This window comes from Mustela nivalis, assembly GCF_964662115.1.
Source record: "Mustela nivalis genome assembly, chromosome: 3".
NCBI lineage: Eukaryota > Metazoa > Chordata > Mammalia > Carnivora > Mustelidae > Mustela > Mustela nivalis.
Genome location: NC_139022.1, coordinates 148471346 through 148494525, shown reverse-complemented (window position 1 = coordinate 148494525; position 23180 = coordinate 148471346). Strand labels below are relative to the sequence as shown.

Here is a 23180-nt window from a genome sequence, read left to right as displayed (position 1 = left end):
CATTTTCATGGGTCTGTTTTCTGCACTTCAGGAATGTTGTTCAGTTTCCCCTGGGAAGAGAGAGGTTACTTCCTGTGTTTGGACAATTTTGAGGTTTCCGCGTTTTAGTCTTGATGAGAGAAGTACTCAACTTCATTGACTCCACATCAAGTGTTGGATGCTCTTTTTCCCAAAGAGGGAATGTGTTCACCTGGCCATGGGTTTTGGAAGACTTTTAAAAAAAATTTTTTAAAGATTTTATTTATTTGCTTGTCAGAGAAAGAAAGAGAGAAAGAGAAACAGAGAGAGCTTGAGCACAAGCAGGAGGAGTGGCAGGCAGAGAGAGAAGCAGACTCCTTGCTGAGCAGGGAGCCCAAGGTGAGACTCAATCCCAGGACCCTGAGACCATGACCTGAGTGGAAGGCAGATGCGTAACTGACTGAGTCACCCAGGCGCCCCTGAAAACTTTTTTTCTTTTCTTTACAATAAAAATATTTATTAACATAAACTGATTTCACTTTCTGCTTAATCAAAGTTGTAATAATGCAACTGTCAACTGGGCCTTCTCATTGGTATGAACTGTCACTCACAATGCTAGTTGATATAATTTCAATCTGAAGAAAAGGATCTTGATACTTTGATGGGTCTGTACACTATCATTAAATTTAATTAGTTTATTAATTAATTAGCATTCTCATTTTAGATCATGTAAATTTCAATCAGAAAAATAGTTTTTGGTCCTAGTGACTGTCTCCATAGGTCCATAAGAGTGTAATTCACATAGTTGATAATTTCCCTGGTAATTATTAATCAGTTTCCTTCTGATTAACTGCAAGTTGATTGTTCTCAGGAAGTCACTCTCGGAAGAATATCTCTGGATAAATTGGTTTGCTAAAATTTTTCTTTGGCTTGCATTTGTATGGATATATTTTACATTATTTTATTTTATTATTATTATTTTTAAAGATTTTATTTATTTATTTGACAGAGAGAGACACAGCGAAAGAGAGAGCACAAGCAGGAGAAGTGGTAGAGGGAGAAGCAGTCTTCTCGCTGAGCAGGCAGCCAGATGGGGGCTTGATCCCAGCCTCTGGGATCATGACTTGAGCTGAAGGAAGACGCTTAACGACTGAGCCACCTGGATGCCCCTATGAATATATTTTAAAAATTCATTTATTCATCGGTATGAAAGGTGTGGAGGGCTATATGTACTCAAAAAACTTCAGGGTACATTTTACATATTTTGAATTTCAAATATGCCCTACAAAGATTTCGTTATTCTTTTTTCTTCTGAATTTCAAATATGCTCTACAAAGATTTTGTTATTCTTTTTTTTTTTTTTTTTTTTTTTTTAAGAAAATTGAGGGTTGGGGGCTCCTGGGTGGTTCAGGAGGTTAAGCATCTGACTTCGGCTCAGGTCATGATCCCAGGGTCCTGGGATTGAGGCCCATTTCTGGCTCCCTGCTGGGGGTGGCGGTGGGGGTTAGGGGAGGTCTGCTTCTCCCACTTCCTCTGTTCAGCTTGTGCTCTCTTTCTCTCTTGATCACTCTGTCTCCCTCTCAAATAAATAAATAAAATCTTAAAAAAGAAAAGAAAACGGAGGGTTAAGGGGCACCTGGCTGGCTTAGCTGGAAGAGCATGTGGCTCTTGATCTTGGGGTCATGAGTCCGAGCCCCACATCGGGCGTAGAGATTACTTAAAATTAAAATCTTAAAAAAAAAAAAAAAAGAAAGAAAATTAAGAGTGAAGAGGATAACACTGCAAGCAGTAAAACTTAAACTTGAGAAAAGATTTGTCCAACGTCCTTCCTGGCAAACCGCATTCTCCCAAGAAGCAGACCCCCACTAGCTGAAGCTGAAGAAGGAGGGAAAAGAAAGAGAAATGAATTTCTTGATGGGCACGGGTGCCTTACTACATCTTCATGCACATTTAAATACGTATGATTGGTGTACATTACTCATACGCTCACTGTGAAATAAAGTAGCATACATTTGTAAACGTGGTCACAAAAAAATTGAGGAAATACATCAACGGTGCTCTGAAGTGGAGACCAATGACTCACCAGCTCTACCTGGCCTCCAGACCAATCTTTTGGCCTCGGTAATCATGAAGTGTTTCATTAAGATGCTAGTTTCTATTATTACAATGTGTGTCCTCACAATCTACCCCAGCCCCTTCAGGCAAACGAATGAATGAACAAGCTGAGAAAAGACAGAGAATCTTCAGGATGCTATTCTACAGTACTCTGAGATAAAAGAATGGCAGATGACAAAATAAAATTCAGTAATTTTTACTTTCTTCTTCTTCTTCTTTTTTTTTTGGAATAGGCAATGCATTCATTAATGTGTTAAAAATATGAGCTGGGATGAGGTAAAAGGCCGTAGTCCCATTTCTTTTTCTACCCTATTTCCATCTTTCCACGTGGTGGCCTTCTCATATGTTTGCACCACGAGATAACAATTTTGATTAGTTTCTCGTGTATTCTTCCAGACTTTCTTCATGCAAGTATAAACCAACATGAATATATATTCCTTTTAGCCCCAAAGTAACTACGCTCCGTATTTTTCCTTTTTCTCCTTAACAATGTATTTTATAGATCTCTCCATATCCATGCACAGAGAACCTCTTCAGTTTTTTATAGGTGTGTAATGCTCCATTTAATTGTGTATGCTATAATTTATTTAACCAAGCCACTATTGATGCATGTTTGCGTTCTTTCTTTTCTTTTTTAAAAGTAGGCTCTGTTTTTTTTTTTTTTTTTTTTTTTTTTTTTTTTTTTAAAGTAGGCGCCTGGGTGGCTCAGTGGGTTAAAGCCTCTGCCTTAGGCTCAGGTCACGATCTCAGGGTCCTGGGATCAAGCCCCACATCGGGCTCTCTGCTTGGCAGGGGGCCTCCTTCCCCTCCTCCCTCTCTGCCTGGTTCTCTGCCTATTTGTGATCTCTGTCTGTCAAATAAACAAATAAAATCTTAAAAAAAAAAAAAAGTAGGCTCTGTGCCCTATATGGGGCTTGAACTCACACCACTGAGATCAAGAGTCACCTGCTCTACTCACTGAGCCAGCCAGGCACCCCTGTGTTGTTTCTAATCCTTTGTATCCTAGCTCACATTTATCGAACCAGGCTTCCTACATTCCAGGCACAGTGCTAATTGCTTTACCTGGATTTATTTAATAGAACAACCCTATAATTTAGATAATATTACTTCTACTTTTCAGGTAAGGAAGCAAGAGGATTAAAGAGACAGAGCAACTTCCCTAGGATTTGAATCCAGACTCTGCCTTTAGGACACATATTTGTACACATATTAGTGCCTTATCGCTTTCTGGAGAATTCTTCATTTAAAGAAATCTCTATTTAGGCATTTGTGACTGTTTTTCACTTTTTTCTAAAACTTTTCCACAAACATTTGAAGAGTCGTATAATTCAGAATTTTATTTCTATCTACCACTCATTATTTTTTCTTGGCCTGTGGAACATGGAATGATAAATCTGATATCAAACTATCTCTGTGTAGAGACAGCTTGAGATAAAGCTTAAAAGTATGGCATAGACTGACATTTTCCAGAAGTGATTACTTTTTATTTTAGAGCTACAACATGCTGAACTCTTGATCTGGAAAAACAACAAGAACAATGACAACAACAAACCAGCTTTCTGCATAGACACCCCAACTTTACTGTGCAAATCAAACAAATGACCTTGTCCTTTGCTAGTCACCCCCCCCACCCCCTGCAGGTCTTTACACAGGGCAGTTACGGAACCACAAAAATCTTTGCATTTTGTGCCTTCCTTCTCAGAGCTCTCTGACTTAATTCAAATTTAAACCAAATGAAGTGTATCTTGGCCTTGTAGGCTACGACACTGCAGAAAACGGAAAAACCCAGATGTCAGAAACCCAAACCAGGCCAGGCCCTCCCCTAAATTTAGCAGATGCCTGCTGCTGTTGAGAACCTTGAAAACCTCGTATGGCTTCCTGATTTTATTTGGATCCTTGCCATCCGCAGCCATCAGGGCCCCCAAGGCAAAGGCTGGTCTGGTATTGTAAACAGCAACAACAACTGTCGACATGGAAGTGCAATGCCCTGGAAATATTTCTTAATCTATTTAAACCTTACATAGCATTCTTCGGGGCTGGGTACCAACAGACAGTACAGGGACTGGGTACCAACAGACAGTACTAATCTAACGACCCCACTGTTTTTTTTCTCCTTTTTTTTTTTGGTGACCTCACTTTAATGCAGGCAGACAGTCTCTCCTTTGCTGCGCTACCGGCCGCTCCCTTCTGGTGTATTCAATCAACTTCTATCTCCTTTAAAATAAATAAGTTAGGAAGGAAATAAATGCACTAATTAAATAATGCACAAATCACAGTATTGAATGCAGTCCTCCCAACAGAGATGGGCAGCTTCTGATTAGGTACATGATAAGGCCATTTAACGATCATTTTGCTGAAAAGTTCCTTTGGGTAGGTATTGCCTAGCAGCCATTTCTCATTCTCAAACTATTCACACCATGACACTTTAATGGAAAAAGAGATACCACCTGGAGTCCTTATTAGCTTAACAAGCACTTGACTGGGAGACTAAGAAGATTCAAGGTTTCTTACTCCTGAGTGATTTAACTCCAGAGCCTAACGCTAATCTATTACTCGAGGCATTGCAGCATGCCTGCCACTAGGGGGTACTGTTGCCTTTTGCTCCAATTTCTGGCGGTTTGATTTCTGACCTTGACAGACTTGAAGAGAAGTTAGGAAGGAGGGTTTATTCTTTCTCCGCAAGTTTATTCCTCTTATGCGCCTAGAGTCAGTGGAACAATTCAGGATAGAACGAATGGCTAGCAAATGAAATAGGCTTGTTAAAATGTTTTCAAGAATCTCCCCAAGTTGGACCATAACAGCTTCTTGATATCATCAGGGGTCTGTATCATTAGGGCCTGGGGATGTTCAGGGTTTTGAAGTGCTACCAAGGAAAGTGAAGACTAATGGGGAATAGGGAATGTGTCATCGCAGGAGATAGGGAGAGGACTGAGCCCTTGTGGGCGCTTCCGCAGTCTGGCAAAAATCTACTTTCGTCTTCCGCAGATTCAGTATTGGGTCAGACACCATTTGCTAAAGCATGTCTGCGAGACCAGTTTTCCAGCTTGTTAGAAATGCAAGTTCTGGGGTCACATGAATTTGGAATTCTGGTTTGCGAAAAGTTTTAAGACATTTTACTTGGTGTACAACTTTTAGAACATTTAATTTACAACACCATGTGCTGTGGGCTTTGTGATTCTAAGGCTGAGCATTTGCTAGAGAGAGACACGGTAACAGTAGTTCTCAGTAGAGGATGGCTGATTTTGCCTCTTGGGGTTGGGGCCATTTTGCAATATCTGGAGACATTAAAAAAATATTTTTTTAAAGATTTTATTTATTTATTTGACAGAGAGAGAGATCACAAGTAGGCAGAGAGAGAGGGAGAAGCAGGCTCCTTGATGAGCAGAGAGCCCAATGTGGGTTTGATCCCAGGACCCTGAGATCATGATTAACCCACTGAGCCACTCAGGTGCTCCTGGAGACATTTTTGATTGACATTTTTGACTGGCATCAAGCAGGTAGATACCAAGGATACTACTGAGTGTTCTACCCCCTCAATCAAAAAAGAGCAATCAAGCCCTAAAGGCCAATAATTCAAAGGTTGAGAGACCCTTCTTTATTATATGCAGCTTCTTACTTTTATTTAAATGTAAAATTAATTATTTTTTTTTTCTTGAGTGCTGAGGAGAAGTAAGTAGATACCAAAAGCACTGCTGCACTGCTGTGGTAACTTGTCATTAATATACGAATGCGTTTATTAATTTGTTTATTCTAATTCAACAAATGCTTACTGAGGATGCATGACATAATAGGCTAAAGATTTTGACAGATAGAAGCCTTGAGCAAGGGGCACCTGGGTGGCTCAGTGGGTTAAGCCTCTGCCTTCAGCTCAGGTCATGATCTCAGGGTCCTGGGATCGAGCCCCGCATCGGGCTCTCTGCTCAGTGGGAGGCCTGCTCCCCACCCCCCCACCCGCCGCCTACTTGTGATCTCTCTGTCAGATAAATAAATAAAATCTTAAAAAAAAAAAGAAAAGAAGAGTCCATAACATTTAGAAATCATGCAAGTGGAGTTGAACCACAACAACAAAATCTTTCAGGAATTAGGGGTCATTTTCTCTGTGGCAAAATTTCTTCCACACAAATCACTAATGGTTTTAACAAAGGATGTGGAAGATTTGTCTCTGGGAGCCCATTTAATTTATGAAGGGAGGGTAGGAGTTAGTCTCTATTATTCAAGTTTTTGGATAAAGAAAGAAATAAATCATTAAAACTGGAAAATATTCACTAATGGAATGTTTAGTTATAAAATTACTCTCAGCGCAAAAATCCTCTCCCACTTAACACTTACTTCTCTCCTATTAATGCCCTAGCAGCTAGTGTCAGGATATTTGGCCAAACCATGTGAATCAAGTTAAAGCTCAGCTTCAATAGAAAATCTGAAGTTTTGCCCCCAAAATGCAGCTTTCATGCAATCTTTGAAAGTGATGCTGAGAACTGCTAGGATCAATGCAAACCTCTGGAGAACAAGGGTCTGGCGGAATTAGCCAAGGCAATAGCAGAAGAGGAGAAAATGGACGGAGAGGGTGATGGCCATGATAAGAACTTTTAAACAGTGAGCTCCACATCAAAGGATTAGGGGACGAACTTGGGAAAATTAATGATGCTCATTAATACGTTTGCAAAACATGGTGCTGTTTCCAACCATTCTGTGGAGGTGAAGCATGAGGGGATGGAGGTAATATTGTGTTAGTGTGTATGTGTATAAATATAAATATATATGTGGTATAGTTGTTGTGGGGTTTTTTAATTCCTTTTTTGTTGGGGGAAGTGGTGGAAATTCCACCCCCAAATGTTCCCTTTCTATTCTGAGTGACAGAACCGCATTTAGATCTTCTTTCTCACAGTGTTTAATCTCAAAGTTCTGGTGTACAACACCCTTTAAGGAATCTGGAAAGCATCTGCTTCGTTTCGAAGATTGAAATAGGAAGGAGGCTTATCCCTTGCCTTACATAGAGTCTCCTTGGTTGAAAATCACTTAAACATCGAGCTGGGAACATTTGCTGCCTTTCTTGATTTACAGATGTTTTCTTAGAACTATACTTCTAAACAGTTCCAGCTGGCTAAAGCTAAGGCCTGTGTAAGTTGATACGACGCATCTGGCTTCAAGACATGGACTAAATAAGGAGGCAGGCTCTTTGTGTTGCCAGAGAATCTGGTCGGGGTAGGAGCTAAGTCTCCGAACCACTTGTTCTGTTTATGAGTGCCAAGTTAATCTCCAGCAGTGAGAGACGGGGAAGGAGCAGGCTGTTGGGCTCTTCCTGCTGTTGAAAATTCGTCGACACTCAGTGGAAATTTTCTTCCTTCTTCAGCTCTGAATGTTTCCCCAAACATGAAGGTAAGGTAATAATTTCATTACTTTTGTAAACGAAGCCATCTCAAAAGGGAGCGAGGCTTAACCAAAATGACTCAAAAAAGGGGAAAACAGGAAAGAGAAAGATCTGGGGGTAACTTTACAAAAAAAAAATCCTTATTTAAATATATTTAATAATTCACCAAAAGTGAATTTCTTTTTCTTGTTTTGCAGTAAAATTAGTGGTTCGGAGGGGCGCCTGGCTGGCTCAGTGGGTTAAGCTGCTGCCTTTGGCTCAGGTCATGATCTCAGGGTCCTGGGATCGAGTCCCGCATCGGGCTCTCTGCACAGCAGGGAGCCTGTTTCCTTCTCTCTCTCTCTGCCTGCCTCTCTGCCTACTTGTGATCTGTCTGTCAAATAAATAAATAAAATCTTTAAAAAAAAAAAAATTAGTGGTTCGGAGGTCTGGGAATCAGAGACTGGAGACAATGTTTATGAAAGTTCTGAGAGAGGCATTAGGAAATACAATAGTACCTTTGTTGTTTCTTAGGGAAAATGTCCCTCCAGTGTACTTGGTTTGTTTGTTTGTTTGATTTGGGGTCATGCCCTGAAACACCATGATTTGACTCATCCAAGAGCTTTATATAAGTGAAGTTGAAGACTTGGAATTTTAGAATCTGGAATCTTTGATGAAAGAAAGGGTCAGGAATGTGAGAGTGGAAGACACGGATGGAAGGCAGTTAGAAGTTTTCCAAGTACACGTGTTGGTCCAGTGCAATGTAGCCAAATGTTAGAAAAATTACAGTTCAGCCAAAGATAGGAGCAAAGACAGCCACTTGAACTTATTTTTGCATCATTTGTTATTAATTTGTGATTATTCTATTTTGTTCATTTGTTAAGATACTCTTTTTGGGAGCACCTGGGTGGCTTAGTTGGTTAAGCGTCAGTGTTGGGCTCAAGTCATGATCCCAGGATCCTGGGACTGAGCCCCATGTTGGCCTCCCTCTTCCTCTCCTGTTCCCCATGCTTGTGCTCTCTCTGTCAAATAAATAAAATAAAAATCTTAAAAAAAGATATTCTCCTTGAAGGTGGGAAATGATAACTACTTCATTTTCAGGGACCCAGGTAACAAATTTCAAGGAATTCTCTTGGTTAAAGATTCAGCTTATATAGCTCATGAACAAAACTGCCTTGTAATAGGCAGATCTTCACAGGCTATCATAAGAGTACATATATGGGGAAGGTGCTGGCAAAGGCAGTCCTGATGAAAAAAAGTGTGTTCCCTAAAACTTGGTTGAAATTCTTTTAAAACTTATGCCGTAGAATGTTAATGAATTTTTTCATGATGCCTGTTTTTGCTGAGAGTTGAAGGCCAAGAACAGTAAGTGCTCAGTATCCCGACATTTTAGAGTGAGATGCTGGACAGGCAATGCAGTACTATGAAAAGGGCATCTCGGGGCACGTGGGTGGCTCAGTTGGTTAAGCAGCAGACAGTTGATTTCGGCTTAGGTCATGATCTCAGGGTCCTGGGATGGTGCCCTGCATCAGGTTGCATGCTCACTGCAGACTCTGCTTAAGCCTCTCCCTGACCATCCCCTTGCTCATGTGCTCTCTCACTCTCTCTCAAAAAAAAAAAAAAAAAAAAAAAAAGTAGCTCTAAGTCTGTCTGGTGACCCTTTGACTATCTGCATCCTTACGAGTATGCAAGATCATGACCCTTAGAGGATGGGGGATATAGGAAATGATGTGGGAAACAAAGGCCAAAGAAAACATCATTTCCTTACTGCCTACTGCCCATTGACAAGTCCTTGAAACAGGTGGAGTGACCTTCCTTTAGGAACTCAGCTGCCTCAGTGTGGACACTTTGCTAAGAACAAAAGTCAATCTTAACTTAATGTTATCCTACCTGCCCAAACCCCTCCCCTCCCCCCCGATCCTGTAAGTCTACTCAAACATATACAAATTCCTTTGGAAACTTCCTTTATTTCTACTCCCCCCACACCTCCAAGATACATATGTTAGCAGTCATCCTCCAAGCATGTGGCCCACTGATACACATCTGAAGGGTCTCATGACTAAGATATTATTAGGCAGTAATAAATGATCTTTTCCTAACAATAATTAGCCCCTTCAGGGTTTTGGACACCTTGCTTCCAAAATTCCTTAGATACATAATTATCCCAATCCCTCTCCCAACTTAAAAGTATATAATCAGTCACCCATCACAACTCCAGGGGGTACTCCTTCTGCCGAAGGGTCCTATCCCTGTACTTAAATAAACCCACCTTTTTGGACTGAAGACATCTCAAGAATTCTTTCTTGACTGTTCTGAACCCCAGCATTTCCATATCATGGAATGATACTCTAGTCATGAAAATCTAAAGGCACAGGCTGGTTCACTGGCTTGCGTTCAGGAGAGTAAAACGACACAACAGTGTTGGTTACATCCTGACATCCAGAGCTTAACAGGATGAGGATGTGAGCAAATCTCTCATGGACCCGATGTGGACCCCCTTTCTGGCTCTTGCCCCTCTCCTTCCTGCTGCCGTGACTTTGAAGAAGACAGAGACAGCTCAGAGAGATGGGGAAGAAAAGCACAAGCACCAGGGGAAGGAATTCTGAAGCAAACACCACTCCGCCCTTGTTAGGAGCATCTGGGATCAGGAAGTAAGAGAGAAATTTAAAATTGAATACTGAACTGAAGTTTGACTGTTTAGATTGTTTCAGAATTTTTGTTTTCTGAAAATGTGACAATTTGTTAGTGCCTCGGAGTGACTAAAAGAGCTATACGACCGGCTTTCCCAGAGGGAGGAAAAATGAGTTGACACAGCACAGAGGAAAGACATTATTGAAAAAATAAAGAAGAAATCCTTGTTTTTAATTAAAAAAAGAAAAACCTTAAAATAAGTGTTGGTTTAGATTATGTGCTTTATGTGGTCATTGAAAAGTCCGAAAAGTATTCACAGCTTCCCCTGCCATTGTTCACTCATTTCCAGGATGCCCACAGCTCTTAGTGTTTTGGTTGTGTTTATCAGAATAATAAGCTTTGTGGAACAGTAAAAATCAGAAGCAGGCAACTAAGATTTTACAACGGGAAGAAAGATACCTAATAAGACCTCAGTGATCTAGGAAGGCAAGTAGAAAGGTCTGGAAAAAATGTTGGGAAGCCACTCCTCGAATACCTGGAGAGGGAAAAATGTCTGGGGAGATCAGGGAGAAGAGAAAGAATATTGGCTTGTTAAAATGTGGGATATGATGGTTTTAAGAACTTTTACACTGGGTTATGAATTGAATACATTTGACACTTAGAGAGTCTCCAGTAAAGATTTGAATTCTATTCATGGATGTCTTCAGTGGTCAAAGTAGGGAAATACAGAAAAGTAGAAAAAAAGATAAAAGAAATCACCTGTAGTTTCATACCAGAAGGAAAGAATTACCTTTTATTATGTCTTTCTAGATTTGTTTTTAATACATGTTTGGTTTTTTTTTTTTTTTAAGATTTTATTTATTTATTTGAGAGAGAGAGAGTGAGAGTGAGAGAGAGCATGAGAGGGGAGAAGGTCAGAGGGAGAAGCAGACTCCCCATGGAGCTGGGAGCCCGATGCGGGACTCCATCCCAGGACTCCGGGATCATGACCTGAGCCCAAGGCAGTCCCTTAACCAACTGAGCCACCCAGGTGCCTCATATTTGGTTTTTCATACAAAATGTAACCTCATTTTATATATAATTTTGTGATCTACTAAATCTTCAATATTTAGGCTGGTGCTGTCCTGGAAAGATGATTACAAAAGGCCTTGGAGGTGTTTTAAATCTGACTCAGCCACAGAACTAAGGGTCTGGGCGAGCGTCACCGCCTTCTGCCTAGGGACGTGCTTCAACTTTGGTTGACTCTTCATGTAGGATGCGTATTTCCCTTCTAACTCCTTATTCTTGGCTGGTCTTTCTTCTAGGCTTTCTCCTCTCCGGGTGTTCTTATGGATGTTGAAGTTAGAGTGAAGATGAGTGGAGAAAGGAATTAAAAGATCCCTAAAGAGAGGCTCTAATGAGTTAAATTTTCCATGTGTCTGGCCATGACATTGCCCAGCCCCTAGTTGTCTTTACAGAAATGAACAGTAGAGGGCGAACTCAACAGAACTGTATTAAACTTTTATTTAGAATGGAAATTTCAAGGACAAGCACCGTCGTGGAGCCTGGTCCATGGTTCTTTCCTTCTTTATATTCCCAACTCACAAATCTTGACGTGAAGGAATGTGTACACTTTCAACTCATTAAAGAAATGCAAACTAAAGTAATGTTTTTTTCCTCCTCCCTCTTCACCCCCAGGTAATACTTTTATTCATCTTGGTGGGATTTATAGGAGAGTTCCAAGTTTTTTCAAGGTGAGAATTTTTTTGGGAAATCATTAAAAATTCTTTTTTATTTTTAGGAAGTTCTTTAGTACATGGCCTGATTTTTACGTTGCAGCCTGACACATCTTTATCTCCTAATATTTTATATGTCCACATTTTGAGAAAAGGCAATGCTCGCAAAAGCTTGTTTTATTCTTATTCTTATATTACTTCATTTTTTTCCTGTAAGAAAGAAACCTGAAATCTAAAAATACCTCAAGGTTTTCTTCTTATCCCAGTATCGTGATTTTACCTGCAATTCAGAGAATTGAACCAACCTTAGAATTGACACAACTTAGAGCAGAATTTGACTTTTAAATGAAGTCGTTGCAAAACATTCTTTGGATTTTAAAGGTTGAGAGTTTTTTGTTTTGTTTTGTGTTTTTCCTTAACAGAAATATAGTTGACACACAATGTTACATTAGTTTAAGGTGTACACCATAGTGATTTGACAAGTCTATACGTTATGCTATGCTCACTGCAAGGGTAGCTCATGTCTGGGTCAGAGATTTTTAATTTATTTTTTATTTCTTATTTTTTTAAGAAGTTAGGTTTATTGACTCCTGAGACCTGGAAAAAAGCCAACCTCATTTACCCATGGCCTTGTTTTGCTCTCATCAGTTTGGTGGGATAGGACCAGGTCAGTTCTCTTCATCGGTCTCTCAGAATATGTTTCAGGAGCTGAGCTATGATGGGGATGCAAAGAGAACGAACACAGTACAGTGAGTCCACCAGGTGACTCAGATCTTGAAATGGCTGATTTCAGTGCAGATGTGCTCCGTTCTCTGGAAGAGGCCTGCTTGCCCTACTGTGGGAGCACAGAGGAGAGAAGCGCAAGCTAGCTTTCGGTGTTTGGGGAAGTCCTCTGCCTGTCCCTGGGACCCCACATAGAAAAATGGCAAGTTCGATTTAAGGGTCACAGACACTAAGGCTTTGGATCATTATGGCCATGTCAAGATGACAGATTAGCAACATTTTCTTCATAAAAGCATGTGAGGCACATACACTATAAAGGGGACAACTTACTCAGGGTCACCTCAGAGACTTAAGACAACTGCAAATCACTTTACTCCAGATGTCTCCAAGGCTAGTAATGTGCTCAAAATCCAGAAATCAGGAGTCTGATTTCCTCTGCCCCTTGTAAAATGTGCTTTTATGCTAGGCCAAGCCATGTGATCTTCTTGGCAAAGCTGGAGTTAATATCACATGAGAACCGACTGTCCATTTTTCATGTATTTTAGTGGAGTAGAATTGCTTAAGCTCAAATTGACTCTTCTTGGGTATGTTCTTGAGAAAGAAGTAGCCTAAATGAACAGGGGGAATATCTAAAAATAACTTTCTGTCCCTTTAGTCTTGGCCAGGTTTCAGTTTCTCACTTATCATAGGGTCTTTTTAGAGCTTTTTGTCTTCCAGTGAAGAGTTTCTGTAGAACTCTTCAATTTGTCATTCAGAATTCTTTCAAAGGCCAGAATACTTTCCTCTTATATGTTCTTACCTACCCTCTCACATATGAACCGTCTCTTATCTATATTTCCACAATACATTATACTGTACCCATTTCTGATATGAAATTGATCAAATGACGTATATTGGATTATAGATCATGTTTATATGACTGTTGGTTTATACATCTGCATCTTTGTCCTCTCCTCTACCCATAGGCAGTGACCTATCTCTTATTGTTTCTACAGCTCAGGTGTCTGAATTAAATGTCTGGTACATAATAGATGTTTAATAAATATTAATCTCTAAAAACGTTGCTCCCTTCCACATACATTTTTATATAACTTGGGATGCTTTTGGTGTCTCTTAAAAAATTGTGAAGCAATTTTTTTTTTAAATATATTTGACCATTCTTTGTGTTTCCCCTCTCCTTATCTTCTACCTGACTTATAACAACTCAACAGAGCTGCCTCTCCAGTCAATTGCCAGTGGGATTCCTATGCTTCATGGTCAGAATGCAATGGTTGTACAAAGACTCAGGTAGGACCATACTAAAACTTTGTGTTTATTGTTTCTTTATTGTCTATATTGTTTATACTGATAGAGCTGATTTATGGACAAAAGACATTAGCTTTTGACATGTTATTTTTTGCTTTTTAAAAATACAATTAGTAATTTTAAAGGGAGAAAAGTAATGCTTTAATAATAATGTAATAAAGTAATTTCTGCATTCTTATTTTTTTTGCAGGACTTTTCTAAATCTTATATTTGAGCCTAGAATTGTACGTAGGATAAAGCAATTCACTAACTCTTTAACTATTAGAGAAAAAGAAGAGTGTGAAATGAAGTTATATGTAATTCAAAATCAGTTTCATTTTTACTGGGTTCACCTTTTCTTCGTATTTAAAACAAACACTGACATTACAAAATGGTTGCTTTGTTTTGCCTAAGTAATAGTGAATGACCATGAAGAGTGAAACATTTTGCACTTTTTTTTTTTTTTTAAAGATTTTAGTTTTAAGTAATGTCTACACCCAACATGGGCTTCCAACCCACAACCCGGATATAAGAGTCTTGTGCTCCACTGACTGAGTCAGCCAGGAGCTCCTGCATTTTTAAACATTTTAAGGTTTAATTCTAAGTAATACAAATAAAATGCTGGAATTGATCTGGAGATAATAGAGGACTTCTAAAAGTGCCTGTTATTTTATATAACATAAATTAATATATATATAATTAATATAATATATATATAATATATACAATATATATATTAGTATACAATAAGTCCCCTTATTATAAGTTACTTATTGAGAAAACATGGGAAAGTCTATATAAAGAAAACTCTACTTATAATTTCACCATTTAAAAGACATGAATATAACTTCATTTTGCTATTCTTTCAATTTATCTTCTCTGTGTGTTTGTAATTTTTAAAAATAGAATTGTTTGACTATAGTTGTATATTCCACTATTAAAATTTTTTTTGTTTAAAAAACTTTTTTTTTAATTTTTAAAAAGATTTCATTAATTTACTAGAGAAAGAGAGAGCACAAGCAGGGTAAGGGGCAGAGGGAGAAGCAGGCTCCCCACTGAGCAGGGAGCCCGACAGGGGGCTGGATCCAGGACCCTGGGGTCATGACCTGAGCCAAAAGTAGACACTTAATGACTGAGCCACCCAGGCACGCCTAAAATTTTTTTAAAAAATGAACTCCATGCCACATGTGGGGCTTGAACTCATGACCCTAAGATCAGGAGTAGCATGTTCCACTGACTGACCCAGCCAGGTGCCCCTCTATCCTACTGTTTTTTTTTAAAGTAGGTTTTGTGCCCAGCATGGAGCCCAACATGGGGCTTGAACTCAGGACTGTTAAATCAAGACCCGAGCTGAGCTCAAGAGTTGGGCCCTTAACCAACTGAGCCACCAAGGTACCCCTCTACTATTTTAAAATTACACTTTTGGCTGGAATTTTAACAGCTGTATTATTTTCCACTATATGAGTATACCAATCTTATTTATCTATTTTCCTATTGTTTGAGATTTAGGATTTGTACATTTTTGTTATTATAAATAAAACTTCAGTGAACATTTTTGTACATAGAAATCAGTCCTCTGTTCCAATAATTTTCCTAGGATCAATTCCAAAAATATAATGCTTACTTTAAAGGTTTTAAACATTTGAATGATTAAAGATGTTTTTATTGAAATATAATTACCACATGACATGGTATTAGTTTCAGATATACAACATGATTCTTTATTTGCAAAATATTTTAAAGGTGGTTCAGTTTGAACAAAAATGTGTATTCAAAAATCACTTCTTAATTATTAAAATAACAGAACCATATTATAGAAGATAATTTCTGCTTTGAAGCCTCATCATAATCATCACTTTCATCAAGCATCTGGTACCTACATGAGTGGTATTTATAAAACAAGTTACACAAATGCAGAATTTGGCTTTGGGTGAATAGATGACTACTCTGATTACAGGAAAATGGGTACATGAATAACAAGGCAAAAGTCAGACACCAACTACAGAAAACATTTTTATAATTCAACAACAAGTTATGAAAGAATGTTAAATAGAAAGAGATGGAAGGTATTTTTCATATTAGTATTTGCATAAAGGTCATCATGCCATGATTATATCTCTAGATTATAATGACAAAATTTTCATCCAGAAAGAGACAAGTGAAAATGAAAATAGGGTCAGAAGACCGGAATTTGTCAGGTGAGAATGAAACTGTTCTCAGTGGGCAGCTGTGAAGGTCATGCACCTACTGAGAGAGAGGGAAGCATTCTTTAGACACACTACAACAATCTGTGCTTTGGAACTTCGGAAAAGGACAATTTAAAAAGACATGTATGAGAGGTGTCTTCATCAATTAAACACGGAGATTAAAAACTTATCAAGGAACTGTGCTGAGCTCCATTCCCCACTCCTTTTCCTCCAAGACTCCTCTGCTTAGACCCAACAGAAGTTGCCAGGGTCTGCCCCAGGCTGACAAAACCGCTCAAAGAGCAAATTACGTTCCTGTGACCCTTTGTCTGAAAGAATCCCCACTTCTAACCCAGATTAGAAGGGATGAGGCGAGTCCACCTAGGCTTGTGATGAGGGACAGAAGCAGCAATGTGTTCACATTTAGCTCTGAAGGCTGACCTATAGCCTGCATAGTTCCCATAAGGACCAAATACATGAGGGTCTCATGACCACCTGTTCATCTCACTGATGGCCCAATGACAAGCACCGGAGAAATCCTGCAAAAGTATTTTCATGAGTAGAAATTTGAAGAAGACATTTATGATCTGATACTCCCTGCACGTCCCCTCTCCCTTGAACACGAAGTATGAAACCACCAGCTTCATGGAGCAAAAGTGCAGCTCTTTCTCCCCAGGGGCCCTTGTCCCCTGCTATCATTAAAACAACTTTTTGCACCAAAACCATCGCAAGAATTCTTTCTTGACCATTCCACTACTGGCCCCCACATCAGTCTGTATATCCTGTCTTCCCTGTTGGTCTTTGCTCAAGTCTTAAATTCTCTGGAATGTCAGATTTTGTTTATTTTTTTAGATAGGGAAAAGATGAGTACAGAAAGAGGCTCACATGATTCATCTGACTGCTGTTGGGGACGCAAAGGATTTTGTGGACCTCTGTGTGTTTAAGTGTTAGATGCATGGCTTCATATTGACTAACTGAATTTTAGGACGAATTATTTGTTTTTCATGTGGCTCGATGATTTCCTCTATTTTTCCCATACTTTCTCTCCCAGAGATTTGCCTTTGACATGTTTCCCATTTCAGAGGCCAGTGATTTTGTTTGTCTGTCAGAAGTAGCTTCGTCTTTGGACTACCAAGGCTTCTGCGCTGTCCATTTGTCTTCCGTACTGCCATATGAGGTTCTCCAGATTGCTTTGCCTAGCCTTGTCTTCCCGAAGAAGGCTTAACATTCAACCCAAATTAATTACCACCACTTTCCCAATGGCGTTTCTGACTTAATTTCTCCTTAACCCTGGTTCCTAGGATCCTTTCCCCACCTCTGGCAAAATTGGTTTCACCTTTCGAGTTAGCTCCTGGCACACAGCTTGAGCAAAACCATTAATCATCTGTAATGCAACAGGTTTGCTTATGTGTCTACCCGGCTCTTTTAAGTCACTTTCTTAAAGATCCACTGATATATATATATATATATATTTCTTTTACACTCAATCCTGAGAATAAATAAGTAGCTGTGAGTCCTTCCTAAGTAGTACTCCAAGTGTCACAGGACTCAACGACAAGTGGGTCTGTGGGTTTATTGATTTTGGAGGTTTTACATCTGCCCACCAGAACAGTTTCCTGAACACTGTTTCTTCAATTGTATTCATTTCTCTCCGATTTTGCCTCTCAGACAAAGGAAAGGAGACGTCCAAAAGCACTACCTGTTTTGTGTTTAGACTCGCAGGCGGTCAGTTGCTGTTTATGGGCAGTATGGCGGTCAACCTTGCGTCGGAAGTGCATTTGAAACACAGTCGTGTGAACCTACACTAGGATGTCCGGTGGAAGAGGGATGTGGAGAGCGGTTCAGGTGTTTCTCAGGTATCTTTTCCATAGGTTTGGACACTCCATGCCGAGTGTAAATTCAAATGTTATTTGATCAACTTGCTCAGTATGTATTTATTCAATTTTACTGAATTTATATTGGCCTGAAAATTAATTTTGTTGGCATATTAATTATACCCTCAGCTATCATTATTTCAAATGTAACATCATTATTTCATTTGGTAACAAAGGTGAACATACTCCTTGCTTCTTTGAAAAGAAATATGGCAGTTGACCGACCCAGGCTGCTCTTGACATTGCATTTTTGGTCAAGATGTAGAGAGTCTGGTACATCAAGACTGGGCAAAAACAAGGTTACTGCCCAAGTTATTATTACGCTTACAAGGAAAGCAACTCTGATTAGCTAATCAAGAAGCAATACAGGTCACTCCTATGCACAGGGTGATTAAAACATAATTTCAAGTTTGGGCACTGAGGGTTATTTGACCTATTGTTTAGGTAGCATTGGTGCAATCAGATTAATTCAACAACTTTTAGCAAATATTTATTATTGTTATTATGCTCCAGATATAGTGGTGAGGATTGTGGATATGTAAATGAAACACATAGCTTCTTCTTTCACAAATATTAAAGTTTATGGGCAGAATAGCACATAAATAATCCCTGTATTAGAAGTGCTCCTCGGTAATACCTCTCTAACTCCTTTTTTACTTCCAAAACCCAAATCAGATGGCTCCTCTTTTAGGAAGCATTCCTTAACTCCTCAACTGACAAATCTTTTCTCTGTGTTCCCTATGCATGTTGTACATATGTACGTTGTACCATCTTAATCTGGGGTGTTTGTTGGTCTGGTTTCTCTCTTGTGAACTCCTTGAGGATATGGATGATATTCCTTTAATTTTTGCAGCTGAAGTACCTGGTACCTAGTAGACTCTCAACAAATGTTTGGTGTATGGGATTGTGTGAGACAACAGTGGGGTGCATGGGACACCATCAGAACAGGTGTGTGCAATGCAGAGTATGAGAACATGAACGAAGGAGTTGTACTACAACCTGTGGCATAGGGATGGTCTCTGAGAGGAGCTCATAGGTACTTTGATTTTTAAAGGACGTGCACATGACAGGCAGAGAAACCCTTTGAGGCTGAGAGACGTATTAGAGTAAGGAGATGAGAGAAAGCCTGGCCTTTATTTAACGTAGGTGTGATGAGGGTATAGGAAGCAGGTCGAAGAATGGCTGGAAATAATGTTGGGGAGGTAGGCGAGGGTTAGATCATCTGGTACCCTTCAGTGCCTCCTCCATGCCCATCTACAGTAACAATTACATTGCGGGATTATAATGATCTGTGTCTTCATAGTCTTTCCTACTAGATCATAAAGTATATGAAAAGCCCAGCATACCATTTTTATTTTTGTCTGTAACTTAACATTTGGAAGGGTGCCTTGCACAGAGTAGGTGCTCAAGAAGTGTTGAGTTTTAACCTTTTGACCCAGTTTCCATGCTCTCACAGTCTTACACAGCAAATCACCAAAACAAGCAGAGCTTTGGCATCTTGGTCAGTGATTACAAAAAAAAATGAACTGAAAGTTGAAGGGCAGGATGTCAGTCTATCTTTCTAGAGGTTGGTGCCTTTTGATTTTGGGGAGGTTCAGACAAATGGCTTGATTATGGCTGAGAGCCTGGAATTTGAATTTGGCTTTTATTTTTAATTTTGTTTCCGGCTGAGGTCAGGATCTATTTTGTGTGTTAGATTATGAGGGCCATAGGGCGCCTGTGTGGCTCAGTGGGTTAAAGCCTCTGCCTTTGGCTCAGGTCATGACCTCAGGGTCCTGGGATCAAGCCCTGCGTTGGGCTATCTGCTCAGCGGGGAGCCTGCTTCCCCCTCTTTCTCTGCCTGCCTCTCTGCCTACTTGTGATCTCTCTTGGTCAAATAAATAAATAAAGTCTTTGAAAGAAATAGAATACGAGGGCCAAAATAATCACCAGTCCTTCCCTGGACACCATGAAGATTGATCTCAAATTCACAGTAGAATATTAGTGCAGAGTTGGGGTCCAGGGACAAAACCATTTTTTTTTTAAAGATTTATTTATTTAATTTAGAAAAAGCGACCACAAACAGGGGGAGGAGGAGAGGGAGAGAGAGAGAATCTGCTGAACATGGAACCCCACACAGGGCTTGATATCATGACCCTGAGATCATGACCTGAGCTGAAGCCAAGGTTGAAGCTCAATTCAGTGAGCCATCCAGGCACCCCAGAGGCAAAACCTTTTCGATTCTAGGTAGTTTCCACCTTCTTCCTTCTTTTATTTTTGTTGGGGGCTTATCTTGTCCACAGGCCAGTGCATCAGCAAATCTTTGGTTTGCAATGGGGATTCTGACTGTGAAGAGGACGGTGCTGATGAAGACAGATGTGAGGACTCACAAAGCAGACCTTCCTGTGACCTTGATGAACCTCCTCCCAACATAGAACTTACTGGAAATGGGTAAGGTACTGGGCAGCTTCCTGTGTACATGGATGGGCTGTAGCTTTTCATTTTGTTTTTGTTTTATGGTTTGGTAAGTCTAATAACAGGTCATAATATCTAAGCCTTTGGCTCAGAGCTCTTTGCCACATTCTGAAACACTAAAAAAACTTTTTTTTGAAGTTTTATTTATTTAAGTAATTTCTACCTCCAGTGTAGGGCTCAAACTTACAACCCCGAGATCAAGAGTCTCATTCTCCCCAACTGAGCCATCCAGGCATCTTACCTGTATACCTGAAAATATATGTGGTAAATGTAGAGTGTCCACTTGTCCCTGGACTATCCTACTTTTAGCACTGGAGGTCCTATGTCCAGTGAAACCCCTCAGACCTGGGAAAACCCAGATGGTTGGTCATATTCTGGGAGAAAGGTAGAAATAGAGAGAGAGACAGAGCGAGAACTGGTTCATGACAATTATGGGGAGCTACTCAAGAGAACAAAGAGATATTAGAATAAGAACAGAGAAAGAATGGAGAAAGTGCTGTGTTGGGATATTTAAGCTTGAAAAAGAATTGTCTTAACCAGCTGGAAACTTTGATTTTCAAGTGAAGTTGGGACAATCCCATGTTGTCTTTTCAAAAGGAATTCTGAAGGACTTCTAAGGGTCAGATCCAAGTTGAGATTTTAAGGCTTTAAAATAGTTTATTTTAGAGTTGGAGGTGATTTTTCTGTAATATTTTAAATTCATTAACAGAGAAATGGTAAAATTAGTCTAAAGAGTGTACCAGTCAGTATGCTAAGAGGCAATTTAGGTGAAATTTATTGCAGAAAGTTCCCTCCGGGGGCACTTGGGTGGTTCAGTTGGTTAAGCATCTGCCTTCAGCTCAGATCATGTTCCTGGGGTCCTGCGATCAAGCCCCACGTGGGGCTCCCTGCTCAGCAGGAAGCCTGCTTCCCCTCCCTCCGTGCCCCTCCTCCCTGTTTGTGTTCTTTCTCTCTCCCTCTCTTCAAATAAATAAAATCTTTAAAAAAAAAAAAAAGAAAAGAAAAGAAAAGAAGAATTCCCTCTCCTCAAGAGTAGTCTTAGTTGTACTGGTTTTATCTATAGACTCAACATAAAACCAGCTGTTGCTATAGATACAAAAGGACTGTGTGTTTCGCAAACATGTTCTTAGACTGAAGGGATGTTGGAGTCTCCCAAGCTTTTAGTTTTAGCCATTATACACACAAGGAAGGTTGGAAAATGTATGGTGTGCATTAGGAAACTGTTCTCATTATTTGAACTCTATCAAAGAGATACTCAACTGTAATTTATTTCAAGATTATCTAGAATTCTTTTTCAGCAAGTGCTGTTTCTGGTTTTTAATAATCTTTTCTTCCTCCCCCACCCCTCTACTTTTTTTTTTTTTTTTAACAGTTACAATGAACTCACTGGCCAGTTTAGGAAGACAGTCATCAACACTAAAAGTTTCAGTGGTCAATGCAGAAAAGTATTTAGTGGGGATGGAAAAAAGTTCTATAGACTGAGTGGAAATATCCTTTCCTATACATTCCAGGTACTTAATTTCATTGATTTAATTTATTTTTAATCTGTGAATTATTGACAGAGATTGTTACTTATATGATATTGATTTTTGGGTATTTGTTGAGAATTTATTTGTGGCTTAATATTTGGTCAATTATTACAAATGTTTTATATGGACTTAAAAAGGATACATATTCTTTAACTCTGGGGTACAGGGCAATGATTATTTCAATTTGTTTCATTTAGAGCTGAACTATTCTTTTTTTCTCACTTTCAAGTCCCTAGACCATATGGGCCCCAAATTTGATGGTCTGTCCCTGTATGGGTGTCAAAACTCAAGGCCCTGGTCATGACTGGTCATGATGATCTCCTTACCACTGCCACAGTGTCTGCTCACTTGAAAATGCTTTTATTTTTAAATTGTGAAATATAGTATATATGTAAAAGAATGTGACTAATATAAACACACAGCTTGAAGGAAGCTAATAAAACAAATACTCATATGTGCCCACTACTCTCCATAGAATTGCCAAAGATTGACTTAAAGGCTCTCACCTATGCCTCTCTGGCCATATCCTCCCCACTCTTACTCCCTAGACAACCACTATCTTCTGTTTTATATTAGTCACTTGTCTTTCTGTATACATTTATCTCATATGTCTTTGTCCCTAAATAAAAGTTTATGATTCAGTTTTGCCTGTTTTTTGGCCATTTATATAAGTCAGTTCTATAGTATACATTCTATGACTTTTGTTCATTCAAAATTATGGTTTTGAAATTTATTCATGCTGATGTAGATGACATTTTTATTGCTGGTTCCAATTCTTTCTTATGAAAATGTCTTGCACATTCTTGAGCATGAGTTCTATGCAGATGAGTTAGAGCTTCTCTAGGGCATACACCTTGTACCTGAATTGCTGCCTTGCAGGTTATGTACAGGTTACTCTCTGCTCAGGAAAGTTTCCAAAAAGAATGTGCCATCAATTTATGCCCTATCGGCAGTGTGGAAGGGGGAGCCTGTGCTCCTTATCCTCGCCAACATCTGCATTGCTAGAATTTTCCATTTTACTTAGGGTCTCAGGGTCTTTGTTCTAGGCTCCTGCTTCTTATAAGCGGTTTCTGTCATCATATACACCTAACCTCCATCTCTACCAGGATTTCCATACAAAATCCACTCATACAGCAACAGTTATGAATACTGAACATCTGAAGGGAATATAGAGGAGAGATTTTCTGTTGCAGTCATGCCAACCCAGTCAACAAAAATGGTTGATGTCCTACATCATAAAATATCTGTCCTTTTAGAACTTCAATAAATTAAAGTTTCTGGTCTCATCCCATTTCAGCCTCTCTGTTCTAAGACCTCTTCTTCTTTTACTCCTTTCCTCCCTTCTTCCCAGAATTCTGAAAATT

The 23180-nt window shown here is 39.4% G+C and overlaps 1 protein-coding gene across 1 annotated transcript in view; it reads left to right on the top strand.

Annotated features, from left to right (window-relative positions):
- Positions 1-7248: 7248 nt before the first annotated feature.
- The window catches only part of C7 (complement C7), a 52140-nt gene continuing 36208 nt past the window's right edge, over positions 7249-23180 (top strand). Inside the window, exons 1-6 of the mRNA XM_082724656.1 lie at positions 7249-7449; positions 11729-11784; positions 13701-13776; positions 17674-17815; positions 20116-20263; positions 21660-21798. Of these exons, the coding sequence (XP_082580782.1) occupies positions 7444-7449; positions 11729-11784; positions 13701-13776; positions 17674-17815; positions 20116-20263; positions 21660-21798 (567 nt within the window). The 5' untranslated portion in view covers positions 7249-7443. The remainder of the gene's footprint in view (positions 7450-11728; positions 11785-13700; positions 13777-17673; positions 17816-20115; positions 20264-21659; positions 21799-23180) is intronic.